Source organism: Neodiprion virginianus, chromosome 2 (genome assembly GCF_021901495.1).
Source record: "Neodiprion virginianus isolate iyNeoVirg1 chromosome 2, iyNeoVirg1.1, whole genome shotgun sequence".
Taxonomy (NCBI): domain Eukaryota; kingdom Metazoa; phylum Arthropoda; class Insecta; order Hymenoptera; family Diprionidae; genus Neodiprion; species Neodiprion virginianus.
In genome coordinates, this window is record NC_060878.1 from 39,031,334 (window position 1) to 39,053,843 (window position 22,510).

At 42.5% G+C, this 22,510-nt stretch overlaps 1 protein-coding gene across 3 annotated transcripts in view; it reads right to left on the minus strand.

Annotated features, from left to right (window-relative positions):
* LOC124297361 (voltage-dependent calcium channel gamma-5 subunit) overlaps window positions 1-22,510 on the minus strand; it is a 77,611-nt gene that overhangs the window by 30,568 nt on the left and 24,533 nt on the right. For 2 of the 3 annotated variants that reach the window (XM_046748298.1, XM_046748297.1), the window contains exon 2: window positions 10,068-11,812. In XM_046748298.1, the coding sequence (XP_046604254.1) occupies window positions 10,068-10,302 (235 nt within the window). In that variant the 5' untranslated portion in view covers window positions 10,303-11,812. The remainder of the gene's footprint in view (window positions 1-10,067; window positions 11,813-22,510) is intronic. The other variant, XM_046748299.1, reaches the window with a different exon arrangement.

Consider the following 22,510-nt stretch of genomic DNA (forward strand, 5'->3'; position numbering starts at 1 on the left):
GCCGCCAATTCAGCAGCGAAGAATCCCCCTCCCCTTCCCGCCCCTCTGCCACCCTTACACACACACACGTACGCAACAAAATGGCGTCCGCACTTCTACCTGTGCGTGTCTCGTAGCCGCGGGCTTTTTACCACCCCGTGATCGACCAGCCTATATTAGTTTCGAACTTTGGCCACGGGGATGGGGAGGTAGTTGGGCGTATGGAGGGCATAAATCAGTTGAGCTCGAGTCGCGGCCTCGCCTTGTAGGGTGTAAAGATAAATACACCGCGGAGTATCGTGTCTAGGATAGAAACGCGGGATTTTGGCCGGCACTTCTTTATGCCCGTCGCTGTAACGTCGCTCGTCCGGTGTCCTGGACATCATTCATACCCGCAAAACATGACGTTTGACAAATCGCCGACCCGCCGAGGAAACAAACTGGGATGCTCGTCCAGCGACAAAGAATAATTATTCCTTGCCAAAATGAATACGCTTTTTATAAACTCCTTCTTACTTTTCGTGCATTCCTTTTTTACTCCTTGATACGGCACCCGATCTACCGCCGGTTTGTATGTTGGACTGTTCTTAAGATTTATTGGATTTGTCACTCTCGGTCAGGGGTTTTTTTGGGTAGGTAAACTAGTTTTACCATTGGCGAAAATATCGCATTGCGCTGGAAGCTGGGCTGAAAGCTAATCGGGGTTCAAAATTTTTCTCAACTCAAAAACGAGTGTATTTGTAAACTGCTGATGGCTAGGAAAAATTCTTAGTAACATTTTATCTCGTTCCTGCAACGGTGGTGAAAGATTTGCAAGGTAAGTTTATGGTAGATTTGAGAAGAAAAAAATTTCGTGTTTGAGCCTTCAACTCATGAAAAAAAAATCTAACAAGCTGTAGAACTTTTACACGAAACTTGCGATACAAAATTTTCAACGAGTTTTTTTGCTCCCTACCCATTTGTTTGCTACAAATGTGCAGTAGAAATATGTTTTAAAAAACTCAAACAATAACGTCGACGGGTATATAATTGAATGAAGTAATACGAAAGCTGAGGCTCGTTAAACAAAGTTCAGTTTTCCAGATGCACGTAAATTTTGCAGTTCGTGGTTTGGTTGGTGGAAAATGAAAGCATCCGCCCTTTCAGAATGAAAACTAAACATTACGGGGGAAAAACAGCAAACTTTTTACTCGTTCCGGTAGCTGTTTACTTTCGCCTGCACACATCGGTTGCATCGATGGTCGGGTCAGTGAGGGTAAATATTGAGTACGCGCATAGTTCGGTGGATACACGTTAGGTGTGTACAATGTACATATACACGTAGAATGTGGACAGACGCAACTTGTTGGCGGTGAACCACCGTGCCCACCGCACATAGTCGTCTGTACGACCGACCGAAGCTCGTTCAGGATCCCTGGCTTCCGAGCTTGCAGTAATTGGCTCTGTCTTCAATTGCTAGGTGAACCGAACTTCGTCCTTGCAGGTTCAATCTTCTATCCATAATCCAGAATGGACAAGTTCGTCGGGCTCGATGTTCCGCGACCACCGCTCATCAGCCGGTAGAGGGGACGAAGCAACTCGCGCTTAATCGGTGCGGTTAATAAAATCGTGCGCGGAAAGCTGTAATGTCAGTTCTTGTTTGCGGTAGAAAAATTGTGGACGATAAACTTGGCGTGGCTTCAAGTGAGAAAGGACGTTTTTTATATTCAGGTTGTTTCGTGAAAGGTATAGAATATGGATTGGAAAAGTAAGCCTGAATCAATTTAGTAGCTGTATTTTTTTTTTTTTTTAATACGTAAAAGTATTTTTTATTGTGAAAAAAATTCACTTCAGACAATATGAATCTTGTTCTCTTGTAAAATAAATACTTCATGATTTGTCAATTCGTTAGAAATTTAGAAATTCATTCGTAGTCGGATTTTAGTTTATTTTTCGTTCATCTAGAATTCACCGCTTTATATCCTTTGTCTCCGTACATTGTTAAGAATACTGTTTCGATCAAATTCACTTTCATAGTTACACTTTAATTTCAAATTCTCAAAGGTTATTACACCCTTCGACATTGGCTTCCATACTTTGCTACCAGGCATTTTTGAATGAAAAAATCTAGTCAATTCCGAGTTTTTATCAGACGATCAAAACCTGTTCTCTCAAGTCCGGCGAGTTTCTACGGCCAGTAAATTTTTCCCCTGTTCACGTAGTAAAAAATTCTTTTCCCCTGAAGCCTCGCTTAGCATCTTAGCCCGCGGGATCTTCTTACATTCCGAAGAAGAGCCGAGTCGCCCTCGAGAGATCCGGAGTCCCGTGGTGCGCCTTAATCCGGGTTTGTTCCTAGAGATTGTCACTTTGTTCTCATCGCAGACACGATAAGCTCTCGCTCTGTTTCAAAGCTTCGGCAAGCCACTTCAATTGTTGCCGAAGGTCAGTTATGCAGGGGAGGGGGGAGGAGGGAAGGAGGCTTTCGGAGAGCTTTTCTCCATCTTAAAATAAAATGACAAAATAGAAAAAAAGGAATAAAAAGAAAGAAAAAACAACCACAGGTGCTGCGCAATGCTGGCACAAATGAAATCCGAATGCCCGGAGGTAAACAGCGTCTGCGAGTTTGAACGAAAAGGGTTCATCGCCACAAGAGGATGCTTAGGTCCGCTAATTCCGCCCCTCCGAGGAACAAGCCCTAACAAGCGTTTTAATTCGCTTACTTCGCTTAACTTAAATTGGCCAGATAGCCTCATTCCGCACAAATCCGTCTCCTTCATCAGCCCCGCGGAGAAATTCCAGTGCAGCTTACCCTTTCTAGTCTGCAAAAACAATCTTCTAATTACATTAACGCTTTCATTTACTCATCCTGATGATTTTCGTTACTTGTACGTATATTTCGGATTTACTTGTAAAAAATTGTCGCCCGAATTTATAACGAGCATTAAAACTTTGCTTTCTCCTTTTTGATCTTCGTTTGTGTCGTTTTTTTTTTTCTTATTTCATTGATAACTGAACTTGCGGACGATAATTTCCACGGATACTTTTGCCTCGATTAATAACGAAGTCTGAGATATTGCAGAAAATGTATCCGGTGAAAGTCCCGCTCAGATATCACATAACGATATTACTTTTACCGCGATGCAATTCACGGAAGAATTATTCCTCAGTTTAAGGATCCATTTAAGTCGGAGTCAGGATCGGAATCGATTTACCCGTATTTACTGCCGATAAACTGTAAAGTATTTCGCAATTTTACGGATCTGATGCGAGAACGTGGAAAAGGGCAAAGGAAGAGGCGGTGTAAAAGAATAAAAATAGAACGATAAAAGTGAAAAGAAAAACACAACTTGACGAGGGAGGGAAAGGCGCGCGCAATCGGGCAAATGGTCGTAAATTAGGTTACGGCGTCGCCTAAATGCAATTCTGTAGCTGAAAAGGATGAAATACCTTTTAAGGCGGGACCTCCTCTTCCTTCGCTCTCTCTCTCTCTCTCTCTGTCGTCTTATCACCTCGATTCTTTGTGCGGTCTGACCTCTTACATCTACTTTCCGCCTACTATTGCCCGCACCTTTTGCTCCTGGCCTCTGGCATCAACTACGGAGACGAAAGCCACCCTCCAGCAACCCCCTTCAAACTCTTTTGCCTCTCGTCGCTTTGCCCGGTATTTAATTTGAAAGCTCTCTGCTGTAAAATCGAATGAATGTAAGAAATTTTTAACCTCGTATCGAGAGAAGAGAGAAATAGAGGGAGAGAGAGAGAGAGAGAAAGAGAGAGAGAGAGAAGCCGAGGGCGTGACGAGATAGAAACGGAGCGCATCTATCGTCTACGATAGTCAAGGATGAGGGGAGGATGCTGCGGGGATAATCCGGGATAGCGATCTTACACAAGGCGAGCGCCAACGGTAAATGGCACTCGTTTCGAGGCTGCCCGTTTCACCTCTACTCTTATTGCTTTTCACCATTTGCTTTCTTTGTTTTCTTGTCTTTTCCTTATAATTTTCCTCCTTTCCCACATCGGACCGTTCTATCAAGTTTCACGTTTTGTTTTAGAATCGTAGCTACACGGTTTTTCGGCTGAAGAGGTTAAAAGAAAAATATGAAGCTAACGGTAAGCAAGAATAAATAAATCAAAACAAAAAACTCCGGCCATTAAACTTATAACCCCGTAAAATGGAGGGGTGAAATTTTTGTTTCATGTTTTTTTTTTTTTTCTCTTCCTTGCAAGTAAGGTTCAGTGACGCACGTACATTTAAAAGTTAAAAATAATTAGAGGTATTTATGTGCAGTTAGAGAGGCGTGAAGAAGTTTTCCGTCGGCCTCGGTGCCTCCCTTTCCTAAATTTTGTCATCCCCCTTAGCGTCGCATAATATTTCCCAGTACGGTGATTCAATGTAATTTAAATTTTGCGTTACGAGCTGCTTCCACACCCGCTGCTGCAGGGTAATGTAAATCCACATTACCCTTGTATGAGAAAATGATTCAAACGAGAAAACGACTTTGTACGAAATTACGGGGTAATGAAAATATCAGCACATATTACAATATGGCTTTACTCCGCTTTTCCTACAGGGTAAATCCACCCGCCCACGCGTGTTTTCACCCTGATATTTCGTTCGACATGTACGTTGTACGGTGAGCTTATACATGTATGTTATTATACGGGATCGCAAATGAAGGAGAAGAAGAAGAAGATAAAGAGGAAAAAAAAATACACACATATGTATATATATATATATATCAAATTGAACGCGGCATCTGGAAAACATTTTTTCCCGTTCAGCAACGTATTGCGACGCTTTTTCTTCGCGCATGTGATGGAGAAATAACGAAGGTCCGAATGTTATCCCAAAGTATAAGCGCGTAGCGTAACGCGAAAGAAGATGGTTATTATCCGACTCTGGATTAGAAGGAACGAGGGCCATGTCGGGACGGCGGCAATCGTGTAAGTAACTCTGACTCTGACATGAAAGTAAAGGCAAGGTAAAAGTTTCTCCCAGAATTACCGGGACAGAGATCGGCGATATTGGAAGGCAAGGTGCTCCCTAAATTGGCGGAAACAACAATTTCCCGAAAAAGCTTTGTACCTATTCCTCCCTGTTGCCGGACGCTCGCGGCATTTTCCGTTAGCGAGTCGTAAAGAGCCCTCCCGGGGAACGACCTGGAAGACGCCCGATCTCACCGAGGGTCGGGGGCGCTTCACTTAGACGCGAAATGAGAAAACGGGGTATAAAACAAGCGAGCGTCTTGGGAATCGGTGCGAAAATCGCTGCGATTTGAATGCGGGAAAACAATTTTCAGCGCCTTTTACTTTCAGAATAAAACGAATAATCAAAACCGCAGAGCGTTAACGGCGGCCACGCTTGAATGGTTCTGCTTTTCTGATGTTCAATGCTTCGTGTTACAATTGTTCGACGCAAACTCTGGGGATTAATTATTCCCCGATGTGTGCGGGGTAAAATTGAAACACCACGTATAGCCGCGCAGTAAAGGATTTGGAACGTCCAACACGGTCGATTTGGTGTCGAGAGCTCGTTAGGCGAGCTCGTGTTTCGGGTACGGAACAGAAATTACCGCGTCGCTTGCGCATCCGTCTATACACAGGCCAGTTCTTCCCGTGTGTAGGTTCATAGATGCGGCATAACGTTCGGTTATGTACCGCAAATAAAACAGATTAACAAGAATTCACCGATCGGCTTATATCGTTGCGCCCACCTTCGCCAGCGAATTCACGGTTCAACAAACTGCATCCCTGCCGCGCCTTGCAGGGCCTTGTCATGTATGATACACGGGGTATTCATCGATCGTCGATTCCCCGGGAATTTCCTATTTATCGTTGTATTAAATTCTAAATCGCGAGCAGCTAGATAGAAACGTAGTCGATTGTATGCGGGAAACGGGAGCACTATTTTCGTACCACATAGATTAGCGGTGTTCCGGAGTTGCGCGAGGCGCAAGACGCGCGGTATATTCGCTGGATCGAGACCCGTTCCCAACTTCGAGACCAACCGGAAGTCGCGGTGCACCACCAGAAAAAGAACCCGCGCGAGCATAAACAAGGGGCTAAATCATCGGGTCGCTTGGTCAATAAATTTTCAATCGCACTCGAGTCAATTTTCGCGAAACGGTTCTGCTTCGTATTGCATGTATGCGTGACTAGATCCCTTCGGCTGAGGAAAATCACGGAACCGGAACACCCGGTGGTTCCCAAAACCGCGTCTCGCCGAGGTGGAGAGAGAGAGAGAGAGAGAGAGAGAGAGAGAGGAGGAAAAAAGGGAAGAGAACAACACAGCGGGCTATTCATGCGAAAAGCTCTGAGAAATACAGCCGTGCAGCGGCGAAGCTCGATCGGTAAAGGCGATAGCTGGCTGCTGTGGTGCAAGACTGCATCGCCGAAAGCTCCAGGCCGGGTCTTTGATCCCGAGGCCTTTGCATCCGCAGCTACTGCCAGCTACAAGAGTGCAAGTATAACGTGTGCAACCTTCGCGATGATACGTTTGTAAAACCACCCTTGGTACTCGTGGAGAAATAGTCGGTGTTAAACGCGCTGGCAGCGTCGGTGAGCCTTTGTTAATCTTGCGAACGTGTAGGATCGCGGAGCCGTGGCTAGTAATAGAGGCCAAAGCGGAAATGAAAAGGGAAGAAACGCCGCAGGAAGTGAAGCAATATCTCGAATCCCGGTTTCTAGGGTACACGTACCTAAGCGTGTACAATACCGCCTCGCGCCTCGTGCAACGACGAGAAATCCCGCTCAAAGGCGCGGATTCAGATGCAAATGTAAAGGATAAGAGCTAGGGAGAGAGCAAACTTGGGGAAGGTGGGCGAGCACATCGAGGGTAGCGAGGAATTGAATGAGTGTCGTTCCGAGGGTCACTCGTTGGCTCTTTCGGATGGACCACCCTGTATACCGTGATCCGATTTTCAGTGCGCATCGACCGTTTTATATCGATTTCCCCGGACCGATTCTACTCACCGATACATCGTCTCGGTACATCTCTCCGTTTCTCCGACTGGCTATTTTCGCCGAAAAAGTTAACCCAGAATCTTTGGAACCGGAAAGCTCTCCGGCACGCAGGAAGGGCCGAGGAAAACCTCCCTCCCTTTTTCCTTCAAGGATGCGCCCGCGTTTCACGGATGGTTAACTCGCCTCGTTTTTTCACTCATTTCGCGGAGCACTCGGTGAAACTGCATCTCTGGGCCCCGGATATAGCTTTGAAACTGAATTGGGACCAGGAGAGGGGCTCGGATTAGCCGAGGGTCAAATAAGCGAGCCTGACGTGACAATATCGTCAGCCCGGAGCTCCGACCTCAGGGGCCCGGAAGCTTTGAATCCGCAAATCGAGGACGAACTTGATTAGATTCCGACCGCTTACCGCGATCCAAGCAAATCGCCTGCACAGTTACTTACGAGACTGTTACTCGACGATAACAACGCCTGCTCGGAAATTTCCCCTAAGCCGTTGAACTAATTATCCTAGACCATATATATATATATATATATGTATGGGAAGTATACGTATGTATGTGTGTATGCTACGATCCTTTCGTGGAAAAGTACAGAACAGCTTAGTTTGTGATAGGAATCAGGCGCAAGGATGTTGCGAGTTCCTTAAACGGTTCTGAATTTTTTTCATTTTTTTCATTCTCACCACCTCGATTTTACCAACTGTGCAAAGTTGAGTGAAAAATCACTGCAGGAATGACGATTCCATCTTTCAGTTTTCAAAACTGATAAAAACTTGAAGCCGGATTTCGGGATCGCTTACCTGTCAGAAATTTTGAAATACTGCAGGTTCGTATCACTCTATACATCTGCGTATAGTTTTAATCCTTTGGATTCCGGAGGATCAGTTTGCCCGGGGTAACAAAGAAGATTTACAAGTATATTATCCTGCACGTGTCCGTCCATCGACCCGCATAAATCATATTCTTCTACTAGCTATTTCCTCGTGTCTGGAAACAGGTGAAACATCGAGTAGGCGGGCCGTGCGAGACTGCACGTAGTGCTTAATACTTGAGTTATTATCTTATTTTGTATTTATTTATTTATTTTTATTTTTTTGCCTTGTTAGAGGAAAAGATTGATGCTTCGGTTCAGAAGCCTGACGTCGTACTTTTCCTTCATTCATCATTTCGTTTCTATTTTTTGTTTTCAACTTTTATTTCCTTTTCCTCGGAGTACTTCACCACGAATCTTGTCTAATTCACTCCCACGACTTTACGCTCAATAATTTCTTCACGGAGGGGGAGACCGTCTAGACTTTGATTAACCCTTTGAGTACCTTGAACACCTATTTCATCAGGTTTTTAATCCGCTTACTACAGAGAGATCGAAGAAGGAGAATATAACCCTCGGCTGTAGTTATTAATTTGGCAAATTAGTTTCTCCCCTTGCGATACAGATGATCGATAATCCTTACCCAACTATTTATTGCCCCATAAAACGAGAGGGTAAGAACAGTTTATTCCACCCTCGTTCAACGTTACGGACATCGCTGCGCCGACAGTCGTTAATTTAAAAACCAACCGGGCAAAACAGCCGAACGTCGTTCATAAATCGCCAATTAAAATCAACCCTGAATACCACGTCACGTCGTATAACGTATTTTGTACAACATTTCCAGCTTAGTAATCCTGGATAATTATAACATACGTCCACGTGTTACAGCTGATCGATAATTTCAAGGCAAACTTGGCGAATAAAAATATTTAAAAAAAAAATAAAAAATAAACCGAACACAATTATACCGATTGAAATTGAATGCGTTCCTCAATCTCAAAGGGATATGCCATACACTTTCGAATCAGTATCACGCATCGAGTTTCGAGATAATACAAAGTATCAAGAATCTCGTGGTAGATTGGTTCCGGTGAGTCGGATAGGGTGTCAATTTCGTTCTTCCGCCGGGAGATTTCCGCTCTCGACGAGTGCGTGCGTGGATACAAATCATAGACTGGAATTTAATATCAACGTTGAGTAGCAGGAGAAGCATGTAACATATACAACGTAGGAGAAGTAGTGAATTGAAGCGCGTACGCATCCAGCGTCTTACGATGCACGATCGTAGAAACGGATACAATAAAGCGACTATGGGGCGCAGTTTAATCACAGCTCGGGGGGTGAAATTCCCTAGGTATATAGGTATTTATGGGAGGGATTAATCCAACCCGATACTATCGCGTTTCTCACATTCTCATGCCAGGAACGTCTCCTTGCGTCACTTCGGGATTAATATCGCCTCGGAGGAAAATCAAAGGGAATAAATCGGCGTAAAGATGGAAAACAGGCGTGGCGGCGATCGACGTGTGATTTCGGGGCGATCGAGGGCCCTGCATAATGCAGATCGGCGATCCGCGCGTATAACGTATTCATGGCAAACAGGCCAAGGCGGTGGTCCAAATTTATAAGGCCGCATTGAACCCCGGCGGTTTGGTTGGTTCCCGGCTTTCCGGGGTTTCGGGTGCCTATGAACTTCCCCGCTAGACGATATCTCCGCGGCTATTTTATTCATGGAGGTAAAGCCCGCGGCGCGTCCATAGATCATGGGAAACAAGCCCTTGCAAAGTCGTCTCTGTCATACGCAGGTTATACGACTGGGTATTGCTCGCTTAACGCGCATTGTTAATGTAATTATTCGACTAATCCCAGGTAAGATCGCGCCGATATTGCCCTGCGATAAATAAAGGGCAAGTCATCGCCATGCGGTGATCGGGGAGGGGTAAAAATATATAATTACCGATTGATCGAAGGACCAGAATATCGCATTTTCATAGAAGCGAAAATCTCGTTTGTAGAATTTAAAAATTTGGAAAGTTCAAGTACAGATAATCGAAAACATAGTAGGTCGAAGAACAGAAAGACGAGGTATAGAAAGGTCAAAACATCGAACAGCAAAATCGAGAATGTTTATAAAATTCTGTATCATCGAGATGAATTCTATCGATTCTACAGTTTGGCATATCTTTCTATTCGTTTACTTCTCCATACTTGGAGTTTCGTCATTTTTAAATTCTATGAGTCTAGTTTTGCCCTTTTTAAAGATCCGACATTGTCGGCCCTGGGATTTTCCGATCTTTCTATACTTTCACCCCCGCTCCAGTGATCGAGCTTACCGAGCGTTGCGCAAACCCTCCAAAGCCCGCTGTAGGTCACCTTGCTGTCCGGTTCGACGCTCGCGTTGCTCGACGTCGATTTCGGTAGTCTTTCTTCGGTGAGCAGCCACTCGCCGGTCGTTATTGCCACCGTTATAACGATCAGCGATAGCAGGGCTGAAATCCCTGATGTAATTCCTAAGCCTCCGCCGTTCCCACCGGACCCTCCGCAGCAGCAGGCGCAGCAGCAAGACATCACGACCTCTCCTCCGTTTGGGGCATCCCCAATTACCAGGGGATGACTGTCTCTTTTTCCCTTTATGCCCTCCTCCCAGTCTCCCTTTCCCCCCTTATGGATCTTCTTTTCCTCCTTTCCACACTGATTCTCTCCGCTCCGAACTGATTGAAACACCAGTTTCACCCAGCGATTATTTCCACGATTTTTTATCTCACTCCCCGGCGCGAAAATTAGACCGCGTTGATTGATAATCACGATTTTACCGAAATTAACCCCCGCGTCACGTCATTTCGTAATTAACATCGGAGTGATTAAACTCACCGCCACAACGTAACGCGCTGCGATGGTTGTTGCATGAATTTTTTAAACGAATTTAACGAAGCTTTGTTTCAACCGAACGGATTTATTCGCACGCGAGCGGAATATTCGACAAGTGTTAGCCGACCATGAACGAGAATCGAAACTTGCCGCGGAGAGTGGTCGAGATTTTTTATTTCGTTTACGTCCCACCCCTTTCACAACCCACCTTTTTCCAATCAAGTTTTACCCCTGTCATAAATTCAACGTAAATTTTAGATGTAATCGAGGAATTGGATTATATTCGGCTAATTTTACCGCACCCTTATTCAAAATCAAATCGCTAATTCGAACGAATATATTATAATTACCGTTGCTACACTCAATAATTGAAACCGCCGTATGAATTATGCAAAGTTTAAACAGACACAACAATGTAATCTGCATTTATGTTAATTATTGTCAGCTTCCTCGTTTAAAGTACTGTGGCTACAGCCTGGAACGAAAGTGGAGGTGCGCTTTAAAATTGTACAACTTTTATTCCCAGAATGAAGATGTAAAATTTTTTTAACGTTACACGTCAGACTCCGTAAATGCCGAGATGCAAGTTTCTCTCGTGAATTTTTCTGCGCTCGACTTATCACGTGTAAAAATATACACAAACGTACATATTTTTTCCATGTAAATTAAAAATAAAAGGAAACCTCACTGCTTTGCAAAAAAATTACTTTCAACTATTAGAAATATTTACCCGCGGGGAATATAGAGCCACTTTTTCGTCGAAGTTCTTACGCCTTTAACAGCTGTCGATGCACCATTTAACCTTCTTGATAATGGTAGAAAAAAAGAGAAGGCGAAAAAATAACAGTCCGGAAAAGAAACTGTAACACCACTGTCAGCTATTCATGTATGATGAGAAGTATTTTAATTTCTTGAAATATATTCTCGTTCTGTGATTCTTGAAGTTTTTTTTTTTTTTTTTTTGCCCTGGTTTAGAAGTCTCGAGGCGTTACATCGGCAAGAAGAAGTTATTCAGTTTCGATTAAGCTTCGCTGCAAAGCTTGCATAAAGTTTTTACGGCCCCATTCCCTGGGTCTGGATGCCCGGTCCGTGCCAGTTCTATTTATTGTCCACCGTCGGAACGGCACTTTGCAATTGATAGTTTCTCTCCCACTATGGCTGCAGATCGACGACAGAATCCGCTCACCGATTCCGCACGGCTCTTCGAAAGCTGAAACACGAGAAAAGTGATTTTCTTCAGTTTGAAATACACTTGAAAATCATGGGAAATTATTGTACTGTATATTTCAGGAAAAAAATAAGAAGCAAAAAACAGTAAAAATCAATTTTGGCAAGGTAGCGTAAGCCGAAGAGAAATCTCGATTCAACGCGAGTTTCAAACCCGCGTGCTGCTTCATGGGAATTGAAATATCCACCGACAATGAAAGGTTCATTTTCGCATTTCACCTTCGGATTATTTGGAAATACGCGGAATTCTCGGAGCTCCGAAGAAACGCGATAAGACGCTTAGTATTTATCGAAGCGTCATATTTTCGTCGAACTTTGACGCTCTGCCCACTTTCTTATTTTTTTTTTTTTTCTTTCATATCCGAAATTTCTTCTCGTTCTTGTTTACTTGTCAAAAGCTACCGAATTATCAACAGTTCTGAATTTCTGCTCAGGAAAAACCCTTTACTTCTGCTTAATTCACGCGCTAATGTATCCGGAAAAGTGGATATTAAACTTATTACGATTTAGGGTAAAAACAGCCGCTTTTGTTGCTTCTAAATTTCATCTCGCATACAAAAAAGCAGTTAATCCCTTCGTATTTATTTACATTTCTCTTCGACAATGCTGCGGATTGTGTTATCAATAATGATTTTTGACTTTTGCCATGGTAAACTGATACTTGTCTAAAACTGATAGATGGAGAACGTTTTTGTCTTTCATCAGCACACAATAAATATTTTCTAACAATAAAAAATCCAAAAACGGATCGCTCTGCGTTATTATCGGTGTTAATATCTCATCGGCGGTAAAAATATATTCTGGGGAATCTACCAGGTCTTCCACTCCGCTGTCAGTTCAGGGTTCGCGGCTCGTCATTGTTTCACCCTGAGAGAAAAGAAAGGTCTTCTCGACCAAGGCGAACCGTTCAACAGGTGATTAAAATATTAACGTTGCCTTCATTCCTTCTGCAGGTAGAAGAACGAGGCGTAAGACCCGTGGATAGTCGGTTCAAGGGGTGGTTGACCCTTTGCGAGGTAGGAAATACGCCTTTTTTCATTCCGATTTCATTTCCGGACAACACAGAAGAGTCGAATTATTTCACGTTTAGACGACAAAATCCAACGACGCATTTCTTTTTGGACAGACCGAATAAAACCTGACGCTAAAATTGGAATGACGAAAAAATGTAATCGTGAGTCACATCACGTCTGTCCTTTTTAACCCTTCACGAAATTTACTTTCAACGACGGGGTAAAAATTTATTTGTATTTATTGAAAATGCGTGTTTAAACAGTGGAGGGTACGTTAATATGTACACGACAAATATGACTGGCACTCTGTGAAAAGAAGGAATATTTGAAGTATGGCATCAACTGCTACAGTGGAGTCACACTCATTTGTGTTGAAGAAATACTCAGACGCACGAATTCATGGACTTTCAATTATAAAACTTATGCCAAATTATTAAAGACCGATTTCCGTTTCATCGTGAAATTTTTGGTGATCCGTATCGGAGATCGCAGCAATTACATCGGGTGTATATTAGGACATGTGCATTAGAATGTTACAAAGTAAATACAAAAAAAAAAAAAAAATTTCATGGAAACAGGTTCAAAGGTTTGATGTATAAAAATACGTCTGTTCAAATTTCGACTCTTAATATTAACATTAAGAGATTGCTCATCGCACTTTTCTATTCTCCACAAGAATAACGTTGGAAAATGATTTATCCTTCTTCTGATTTCTACAACTAGCTAACAATGTATCGTGCAGGAAATTAAGAAACATATTTTTGTAGGAAAGCGAACAAAAAACTTTACGAAAAAGGTCTCGCATCGTTTTCTGATAAATTCACTCGTTAAAAAGTTAATCGAGATCAAAAGTTATTTGACGACCTTGAATAACTTTTGAAAGAGTAGATTTAGAATAAAATGATAAAAGACCTTTTTAGTAGAGCGTTAAATTCTCTGCAAAAATATGTCTGTAAATTTCCTCTACGACGCATAGTTAGCTAATTATTAAAATCCGAAGGAGTATTTTTTTCCATGTTATTAAAATGAATTATTTTTTAAACACTCTGATCTGCATCATAGCAGAAGCCTAAAACGGTCCGACAAGTGACAAATTGTGAGAAATGTTGTTGGGTAGGAAATATGACGGAATAGTTGCCGGATAATTGCGTTCGGCTGTCCGAAGCCGTTTCATTGCGTTTCACGAGTCACCTCTTGCGAAAATTTTCTATGCCAAACTACGAAAAGTGGATCTACTCGTTTTCCACGCCATTTGGAAAACTTTATTAGCTTGGCGTGGAAAATTTTCGGCAAGGATACGCTAGAAAAATGGCGGAGAAAGGCGAGGGCCAAAGTAATCAGACAGTATAAATTTTCCGAAGTTTCTATTAGCGCGATTTGCACCGAGACTGCAGCATATACCGAACCTGTGAAGAAGAGAATTGTTCCCCCGACTTTTCATCCAGTATAACCACCTTACCACCCTTCTCACCCTTGGCCTCCCACCCTCCTCTCAACCAAGCCACTCTTATCCCCAGGGATTATCGGGACTTGAGCTTTGACCCGGGTTCAACTTTTCCCGCCGCTAACTTTGAGCTGAAAAAAAAAAAAAAAAAAAAAAAAAATAAATAAAAAAATAAAGTAGGAAAATGCCGAGAGATAAAACTGTGAGGGGAAAAAGCTCGGCTCCGAGTCGCAGTGCAGTTATGATGTTATGTATCACATTATGCCTAGACTGTGAAAAAAGATTGATCAAGTATTGTAGGTATAATCTAATATTTATCCGTCCATAGATCTTCGGTTTTAATATCTACCTACTATATTTACCCTCCATCATTTCATTTCGACCGGCTTCTCTTTTCTTTGAATTCACCGAAACGCGAACTGAGTTTGTAATTTTTTTCCTTAATGTGACTTTTCTTTTTCCTCATCTTTTGCGTAATACGCTCAGTCCCGCGCCGCATTCCAATGAGCCCTCTGCGGCTGGTTAACTGCCTAATGGCCCCAGTTAAACAAACTTTCTTTTCAACAGCAATGATACAAAAATTCACCGCAGTCAGCTTACCCGCTTATTCTAGCTATAAATATACCTCTACACAAGCCGTGAGAGGATGAAAAACTGGGATTGCTCGTCTATAATTATCGTTCGAACTCTTGCGTAATCGATTCATCAAGTTTGAATTATACTGGAGAAAAATTTTAGAATTGAATTTAATCGTCAAAAGGACAATTTTACCCCAATTCCGTTTTCACAGATGCTACGGTACGAGTGCAAAGACGGTAGGTACTTAACTGCAATGCTTTCTTCATTCCAACTTTTCGATTCAATGAGTCTTGAATTCACGCGATTTTCACAAATCGCGAATTTGTGGGAATACAAATCGAATACATTAATTTAGAACAAGCGTAAAAAGATAAAGTTTCGAATTACGTTTAGAAGCTTGTATGAGTATCTTGCAAACGATGTTCGGCGATCCATATTTCACCTTATTCCTCCGTTGCGTAATCAAAACTCTCGTCTGACGAATACACCTACTCAGAATACGCGTAAACGAAACGTATAAATTTTCTATTCTGCTTATCACAGCGCGGTGAGCGCGATGAATGACGAAACTTCCTTCTCTTTTTCACCCCGGTTGTCATCGTGAATTTTACTCCGCCTCTTTCACCCGACGCGTTTCTCCCTCCTCCCATACTCGAGTGGAGAAAAGAAATCGGGAGTGAGGAAGATAAATAAAACAAAGAATAAAACTGACGTACAAGGAAACCTGACGTATAATATCGCTGTTGAATTTCTTCCTCCTTTCCGTTTCTTCTTTCGCTCAGTTTTTGCTTCTCTACTTTTTGTTCCCCGGACAAAATACGGTCGCGAGTTTCCTCTCATTGCCAAAATGGTGAAAAAAAGGACGCTTTGGAAACGATGAATATTTTTTCACTGCCTGCGGCAAGAGCTTGAGAAGATATTTTCTCAAAGGCTACTCCGCTGCTTTCTCCGGATTTGGCTATGGCTACGTGTCTCCATTGATCAACGTGCGTTAATACCTCCTGACGAGCTGTGATCAAATGTATCACTGGGGCTTACGATTAGTCTCGTTTAAAACGAGACTAATCCCTTAAGTTCCTTTATCGCATCTTACTCACGTTGGAACAATTTAGATCCTAACCAATTTCAATGCGCGGTTCACCGCAGGATTTGTATTCGAAAATCAATACGCTGCAGCTGGCTATGCATTACCTTTTGCTGATAGCGATACTTCGAATTCATTGGCTCACACGTCTTTCTTTTTTTCTAGACTCCAAAATTCTTTTCACTGTTTAGCGCAACTGTAATTAGTCGGACTTAGGTTTACATCATTTTAGATTGTTTGGTTAGATACAATATCGGAAGTATAAGTCGTCGACCCTGGATTTATTATGTCAGTTAACTTGAAATTGGTTCGATAGTATTCGAGAATGAGTTTAAAAAAAACTAATCTCCAGTTTATTAACCAGCTGATATAAAGTCTAATATTGAAGCAGGGAGATTACAATTAACTTTGTTCTACATTTGACTCTCAGCTTCAAGTCTCATTTCTGCATGGTTCTTACGTACGGTGTGAGTCAAGATGATATTTTATTAATAATCTGAGAAAATGCCTTGCAACATGCAGTGGTCGAAGTGACTTTCTATCCGTTGTAGAAACTGGCAGAAACGCAAGTCCAGCCCGCGTTTCAAACTGCATAGATTTATTTAAATTGGGCTAATGAAACGGATCGCAGGAAAAAATGATATTTTACGAACTTCATCACCCGGATGAATTTCGAGCCTGACGAAAGATTCGATAACAGGATTGAGAGCGATACCCGACCACGGAAAAAAATTTCAACTTGGTCTGAAGGGACGAAAAACCGAAGAAGTGGATCATCGGATGAAGCGAAGGAGGAAAAGACCGGGCGAAAAATGGAAGTCTGTTAATACCCGGTGACACCGACGGGTCTTCGCCAACCAGGGTGAGGGATTCCATTTGAATTAGCAGCGGGTTTGCCGGGCTTAAGGAAAGAGAGTGGATACGGTCAGATGGTGAGTTAAGCTGAACGAGAAGCTCGGAGTGATTAAAATTGAGCTAATAATGGCGGGTCGAGAATCCGGGAGGGAAAAAAAAAGGGGCGAAAGCCGAGAGGAAACCAATTCCAGGAGAAATATTGCACATGAGAATCAGGCTTGTTCACATCGCCTTTTTAATGTGTTCCTTATAAATTCCTTTCACATGCCCCGGAGCTTAACTCCGTACTTGTACATACATGTTTCTCGAATCAACATCTCCCGCGAAATTTTCGACTCAACTTTGTTCAACTTGGACTTTACGTGTTTACAGAATACGGGAAGGGATAATAATTAATCACTTCCATGCAGTATCGCGCACGTTGTGGCGTTTATCTTTTAGTGTAAATGATGCAGAACTCCGCCGACGTGACTTTCAGTGACGGATCCATGTTTTTGATCCAGTGACTTTTGAAAATCTTCAACGATACAAAATTATTCAAACGAAATCGAATCCCTGGAGTATTTTACTTCTACGCAAATAATTTGTGGACCTGAGGAAATATAAGGACTATGATTAAGGGAAGGGTAGTAATTCGGCTAACGAAGTAAAGAGCACCGTGCCTGTTTGTATAATATATCTAGAATCCAAGGAACGAATATAAGACTGCTGAGACCAGCTCGTTATTTGAACCTAATTGCAATCAATTCCGTCATCATTAACGGCCTGGAGCTTGTATTAATTTGAACCGCATCCCTTGTTCTTGAGGAGAAATAAAAACGGAGATCTGAAGTTTAATTGGTTTCATTTCGCGCGAGTATCGAACGGTGTAACTTTTACAGCTTGGAGGTAAGTCTCGAAAAATTGCAATCTTACTTGCTGGCTAAGCTTTCGGCGAAAATTTATTGCCGCGGGTTTGTATTTTTGAGAACCCTGATGCCGGTCATAAAATTTTTTCCTTCTTTCTTTCGAGTGGGTTAAAATACGCTCGAGAGACGCCACAATAATCGTACCGGTTTCGCACTTTTCATGCCACAATATCACACCGTGATATATTGGACAAGGTAATATCACGCTGAAAAGCTCGAAGCTAAATCCTACAGGGCTTCTCAGAAGGATACGTGGCTGCGCTCGGTGGATTCGCGCCTTCTTTGAGCTGGCTGATAGAAAATACACGGGTCGCAAGCCCAACGCTGTTATGAACTTGCAGCCGACGTGACTTTTCAAGCGAGGTAGAAAATTATGGGGCGTGTTTGAAATTAGAAATTTGAAAAGTTCCGAAGGCATCAAAATCCGAATTCTTTGATGGCGAAACTTAAAGTAAAGAAATCAAACTCTGACAAGACGTCAAAGTTTCGAATAATCTGAAGCTCGACGCTCAAGGTTCCGAAAGTGCAAAGTTTCGAAGGGGCGTAATTCTGAAAGGGCAAAATACCAAAAGAGCGTAACTCCGACTAGTCAGAGTGTGGAAAGTGCGAAAATGAGAAAATTCAAAAATTTGAAACATCGAAATTTTAGAATGAGCGAAGATATTCAGTTCTATAGGTTTCTGGCTCGGTGAAATTTCACCACTTTGATCTGTCTTTGTTTTGGATTTTCGATATTTTTACGTTCGGAATCCTGGTCATTCTGATTTTTGGGTTTCCTAATTTTTTACACCCACTCATCGAGTAAACTACGCTGCGTGAGTGTATTTAAATTTTCCATTCCAACCATTCGAAACTTTGTTGTTTCTTCAAAGTTTGATTTCTTCCCTTCAAGTTTCGCCACAAAACAATTCAGAATTAGGCGCTTTCGAAACTTTACAAATTTGGAACTTCAGCCCCACCCCGAAATTGTTACAAAATGTAGTTATCACTATTCCGGGTATCGGGATTATCCGAAGAGCCCGGATCTACCGAATCCAACGCTTCAATTTTGGTTATCTAATTTCCTAAACTTATGGTGTGAACGCAATTTATTTGCAAATTTTGAACAAATTGTTCTCGATACACCAACTATCCGGATACTCACTCTACTCGGTTGTTCGAATTACCCGGAAACTCGATCCATTCGGATATCCAAATTTCCGGAATGCTCGGAAGCTACCGCGTGGTGAAAACAAGTGGACGTTGGGTTCAATGTTTCAGGGCTTCGGGAATTCTTTCTTACTTGATTCTTCCTTCTTTCTATCGGTTGAGATACGGGGAGATTTGTCCACTCGTTACGTATGCACCTCGTATATTAAACTTTGTCGTGATTTGAATCCAAACCTGATATTCCGATTTCCCCTGGAAAGTCGAATCCTTCGAATCGAAACTTTTTCCCCGAATTACATTATCTCAGATCCAACTTCTGAGGGGAATCGAAGTTTTCGACTCGATTACCGACCAGCGCAGGTCAGGTTAAGTTTATCGCCCCTGTCAATCGATTCCCCTGCAGCTAATTAGCATGGGAAACATTCGGTGCGATTATATCTTCCAGTTTATTTTCAACCCTTCAGTTTTACGGCCTCGGTTTCCCGTAATATTGTGCCGCATTTTCACGACAAATTTTCAACCGGATATAGCTCGGTGAAATGCTCGTAAAAATATGTATGAGCTATTCGTACATTTCCGTATCGCGTATAACAGAAGCTTGCGCGAACTTGCATCGGTTCAACCTTCGAACATTTTAATACCGGCATGTCGGAGCGGAGAACTGATGCAGTTCAAGAGCCGTGTAACGCCGACACAGAGGCGCTACAAGAGAGGCGAATGATCGCTCTATCTCTCGTCCCCTTTTCCCGAGGGGAAAAATCTCCAAGTTTCTTCTTCGCGACGCACTCAGCTGCTGCTTACACAGACATGTATGTACGCATATCGTATGTGCGTCTTGTGGGGATTCGGCAGTTTGATCGGGTTGAGCCGGGTCTCATCTCCGCGTTATTTATCAGATTTTATTTGCTTCGTACGTACGTTTTACGACCGATCCAAGCGTATTTGCAATATGCTGGCGACTAGCGATTCGTCTCACGAAACATTCCTATGGATAAACACACTTAACCCTCCCTTTTTGTCGATGCGGGAGAAAATTCTAGTTACAGTTAGATATTGTAAAGTCCTTCGGTTTTCCCATTTTTTTTTTACAACCAACAAAAAATAACGTTCTTTCGGGTAGAAATTGAAAATCAGTTGTACAGCTGTAACCATAAAATCTAGTAAGTATTGGATTCTTCTTATTGGATATGATGTTTTGGTAACTCGAGAATGTGGCTTAACTAAAGTAGTAAAGTAACTAAAGTAGTTACACTAAATAGTTACTAATTTTACGATATTTTCTTGTAATTTCAACTATACCCAAATTGTACCGTTATTGTAAAGAAACTCAATTAAGTAGAATTCTCCATAGTAACTGTAACAAATGAAATTTCGCTGAATGCTTTTCTTCGATTCCCGACGATCCTCGCTAACCCTTCAGAATGCATTCGAACCACTTCTCTCCCTCCCTCTCTTTGTCTCCGTCCGTCTCTCTCAGGAAAGCGCCCCTCAAGCTGTCAGCGTAATTATTATGCGTAATTATACTTGGGAAATTCGTGCTGTTTCTTCTCTTCTCTTTCGTTATTTCTTCCGCCTTTCTTCACCCCTCTCGTCGGCCGTCGCCTCCGGAAAACAGGGCCGGTTGTTCATCGGCATCCGTCGCATGGAACGCTCGACAATCCGGTCAGATTCCGTTTTGCCGTTGCACTAGACCGGCTATCGATGGATATTTTCGATATTTCTTGAAGGATATTTCTACCGTTTGGTATTCCGTCAACGATACGAGGGGAGGAGGAGGAGCTCGATCCCGAGGGAGGACTCCTCGCTGAGCTGGGGAAAGTCGACGAGGGCCGATTGACGTGTCCCATTCCTGCTCGTCCGTTATTTTATTTTATTTTATTTTTCCTTCCACCCCTCTGTTTCTTCCTGCTTCCCATTTTTTCTTCCTCGCTACAACCCTTCGGGTCGGCTGGACGTGGATATTTTCTCTTAACACGGACGCTTGCAGGCGAACACACGCCCATTTCCGGCTTACGTATTCCGCATCGGTATTATCCATGTAAGGACGCGTTTCTCTAACCAACGGTATACGCTTTACTTAAGGTACGTGTTTACATGTGTTTCGCACGTATGTGTGATGCAGGGGATCGGAACCGATATCCATCAATCGGAATCACCGCTTCGATGCTTCTTCTCGGTTAAAATTCGAACATAAATACCACAATTATTACCATTATTAGTTTTTCGTATGTACAATTATACATATAATTTTTCAAATTTATCCTCAGCTTTATTCAAACCGATTTTCTGTCCTGAATTTTTTTTCGAACAAATACAAAATTACTCATCCTTCTGAAAGATAAGAATGCTGCCAGGTTTCAGAGGGGTTTGAAATTTTTCACGAAGATTGGAGTCTCAACGGTCGGGAAATAAATCAAAAAATATCGGAATAAGATAAAGCACGATCTTGGCGAACAAGCGTTGTTCGAGGAAGAGTAAAAATGTGCGACAAAAATTTTTGGCAAGTCACATTACGTGTTGTATAATTGTTTTATTTGTTGAACATAATATGATACGTGTTAAATTCAGTGGATAAAAAGAAAGAAAGAAAAAAGACAGTCCACTCTACATTCCGACAATGATTTGTCTTTGGGAAAAATATCAGAATTTAATTTCAATCAATCGAATTGCAGAATTGTCAGCATCGATTTTCTTCACTACGTTAGATACTCTCAGAGTATTTCTCTGATTCTTAGTAGATAACTGACACCAGACGATCTAGTTTCAGGTCGAGAAATCTTCTTCCCCCGTTGTTTTAAATCGCGTAATTACATCTCGCGTAGGTACAACGCTTGTTATGCAGCTCGGTGCTTATTATTACAGTAGGAAGCGAAGCGAAGCTGCAAGCAGACGCGATTGCATCAAATACAGGTGGTTGCGCACCCGGCTTCTTTACGGTTAGTGTAGGTGCTGCAAACTAGGGTAGTACTTCATCGAAATTACTGCAACGTCGAGTCACGTACTGCAACTGCCGGATGAATAGCAACCGTGCACACGTGTAAACGTGTGGGTGAAGCATGTCTGAAAACCAAATTAGTCGCCTTACACGTAATAAGTTGTATTATAGTTACGACGAAGTTTTTACCTGATGGCACGTGAAACGGGAGAAAATAGTTGACAGCAATTTTACCCTTGGATTAATTTAATCACTCTACTACGTGCACTGTCTTTCTGACTGAAAAATTGTTGGATAAACCTCGGCTCGTTGGCGAATTACTCGGGAGAATTTAAATACCTGAATCGCGTTTGCGTTACCTGCAGCTTACGAACATTCGCTGAACGCGCCTCGTTGCGCGGAGTTAATTTCTTCAATTGCAAAATCTATGACTGATAATATATCGCGTGATTTATTTATGCAACCGTCTCCTGGCGTAATGGCCTATATTCCCGGTATCGCGGGGCCGATATTCGACGAATGATAAAGCCAATAGTTTTATTGCCCGATCATATCCACGCTCCATTTGGCAACCAACTATACAAGGATCAGAAGCCATAAAGAAAAGGTCTTGCGTTTCGGGGATTCGATAAACAGTCGGAATCGCCTTCTCGCTAATGCCGATCGCATATCCGTCCGGATTCGCGATCATTCGTCTCTCAGCGCATGGCCGAT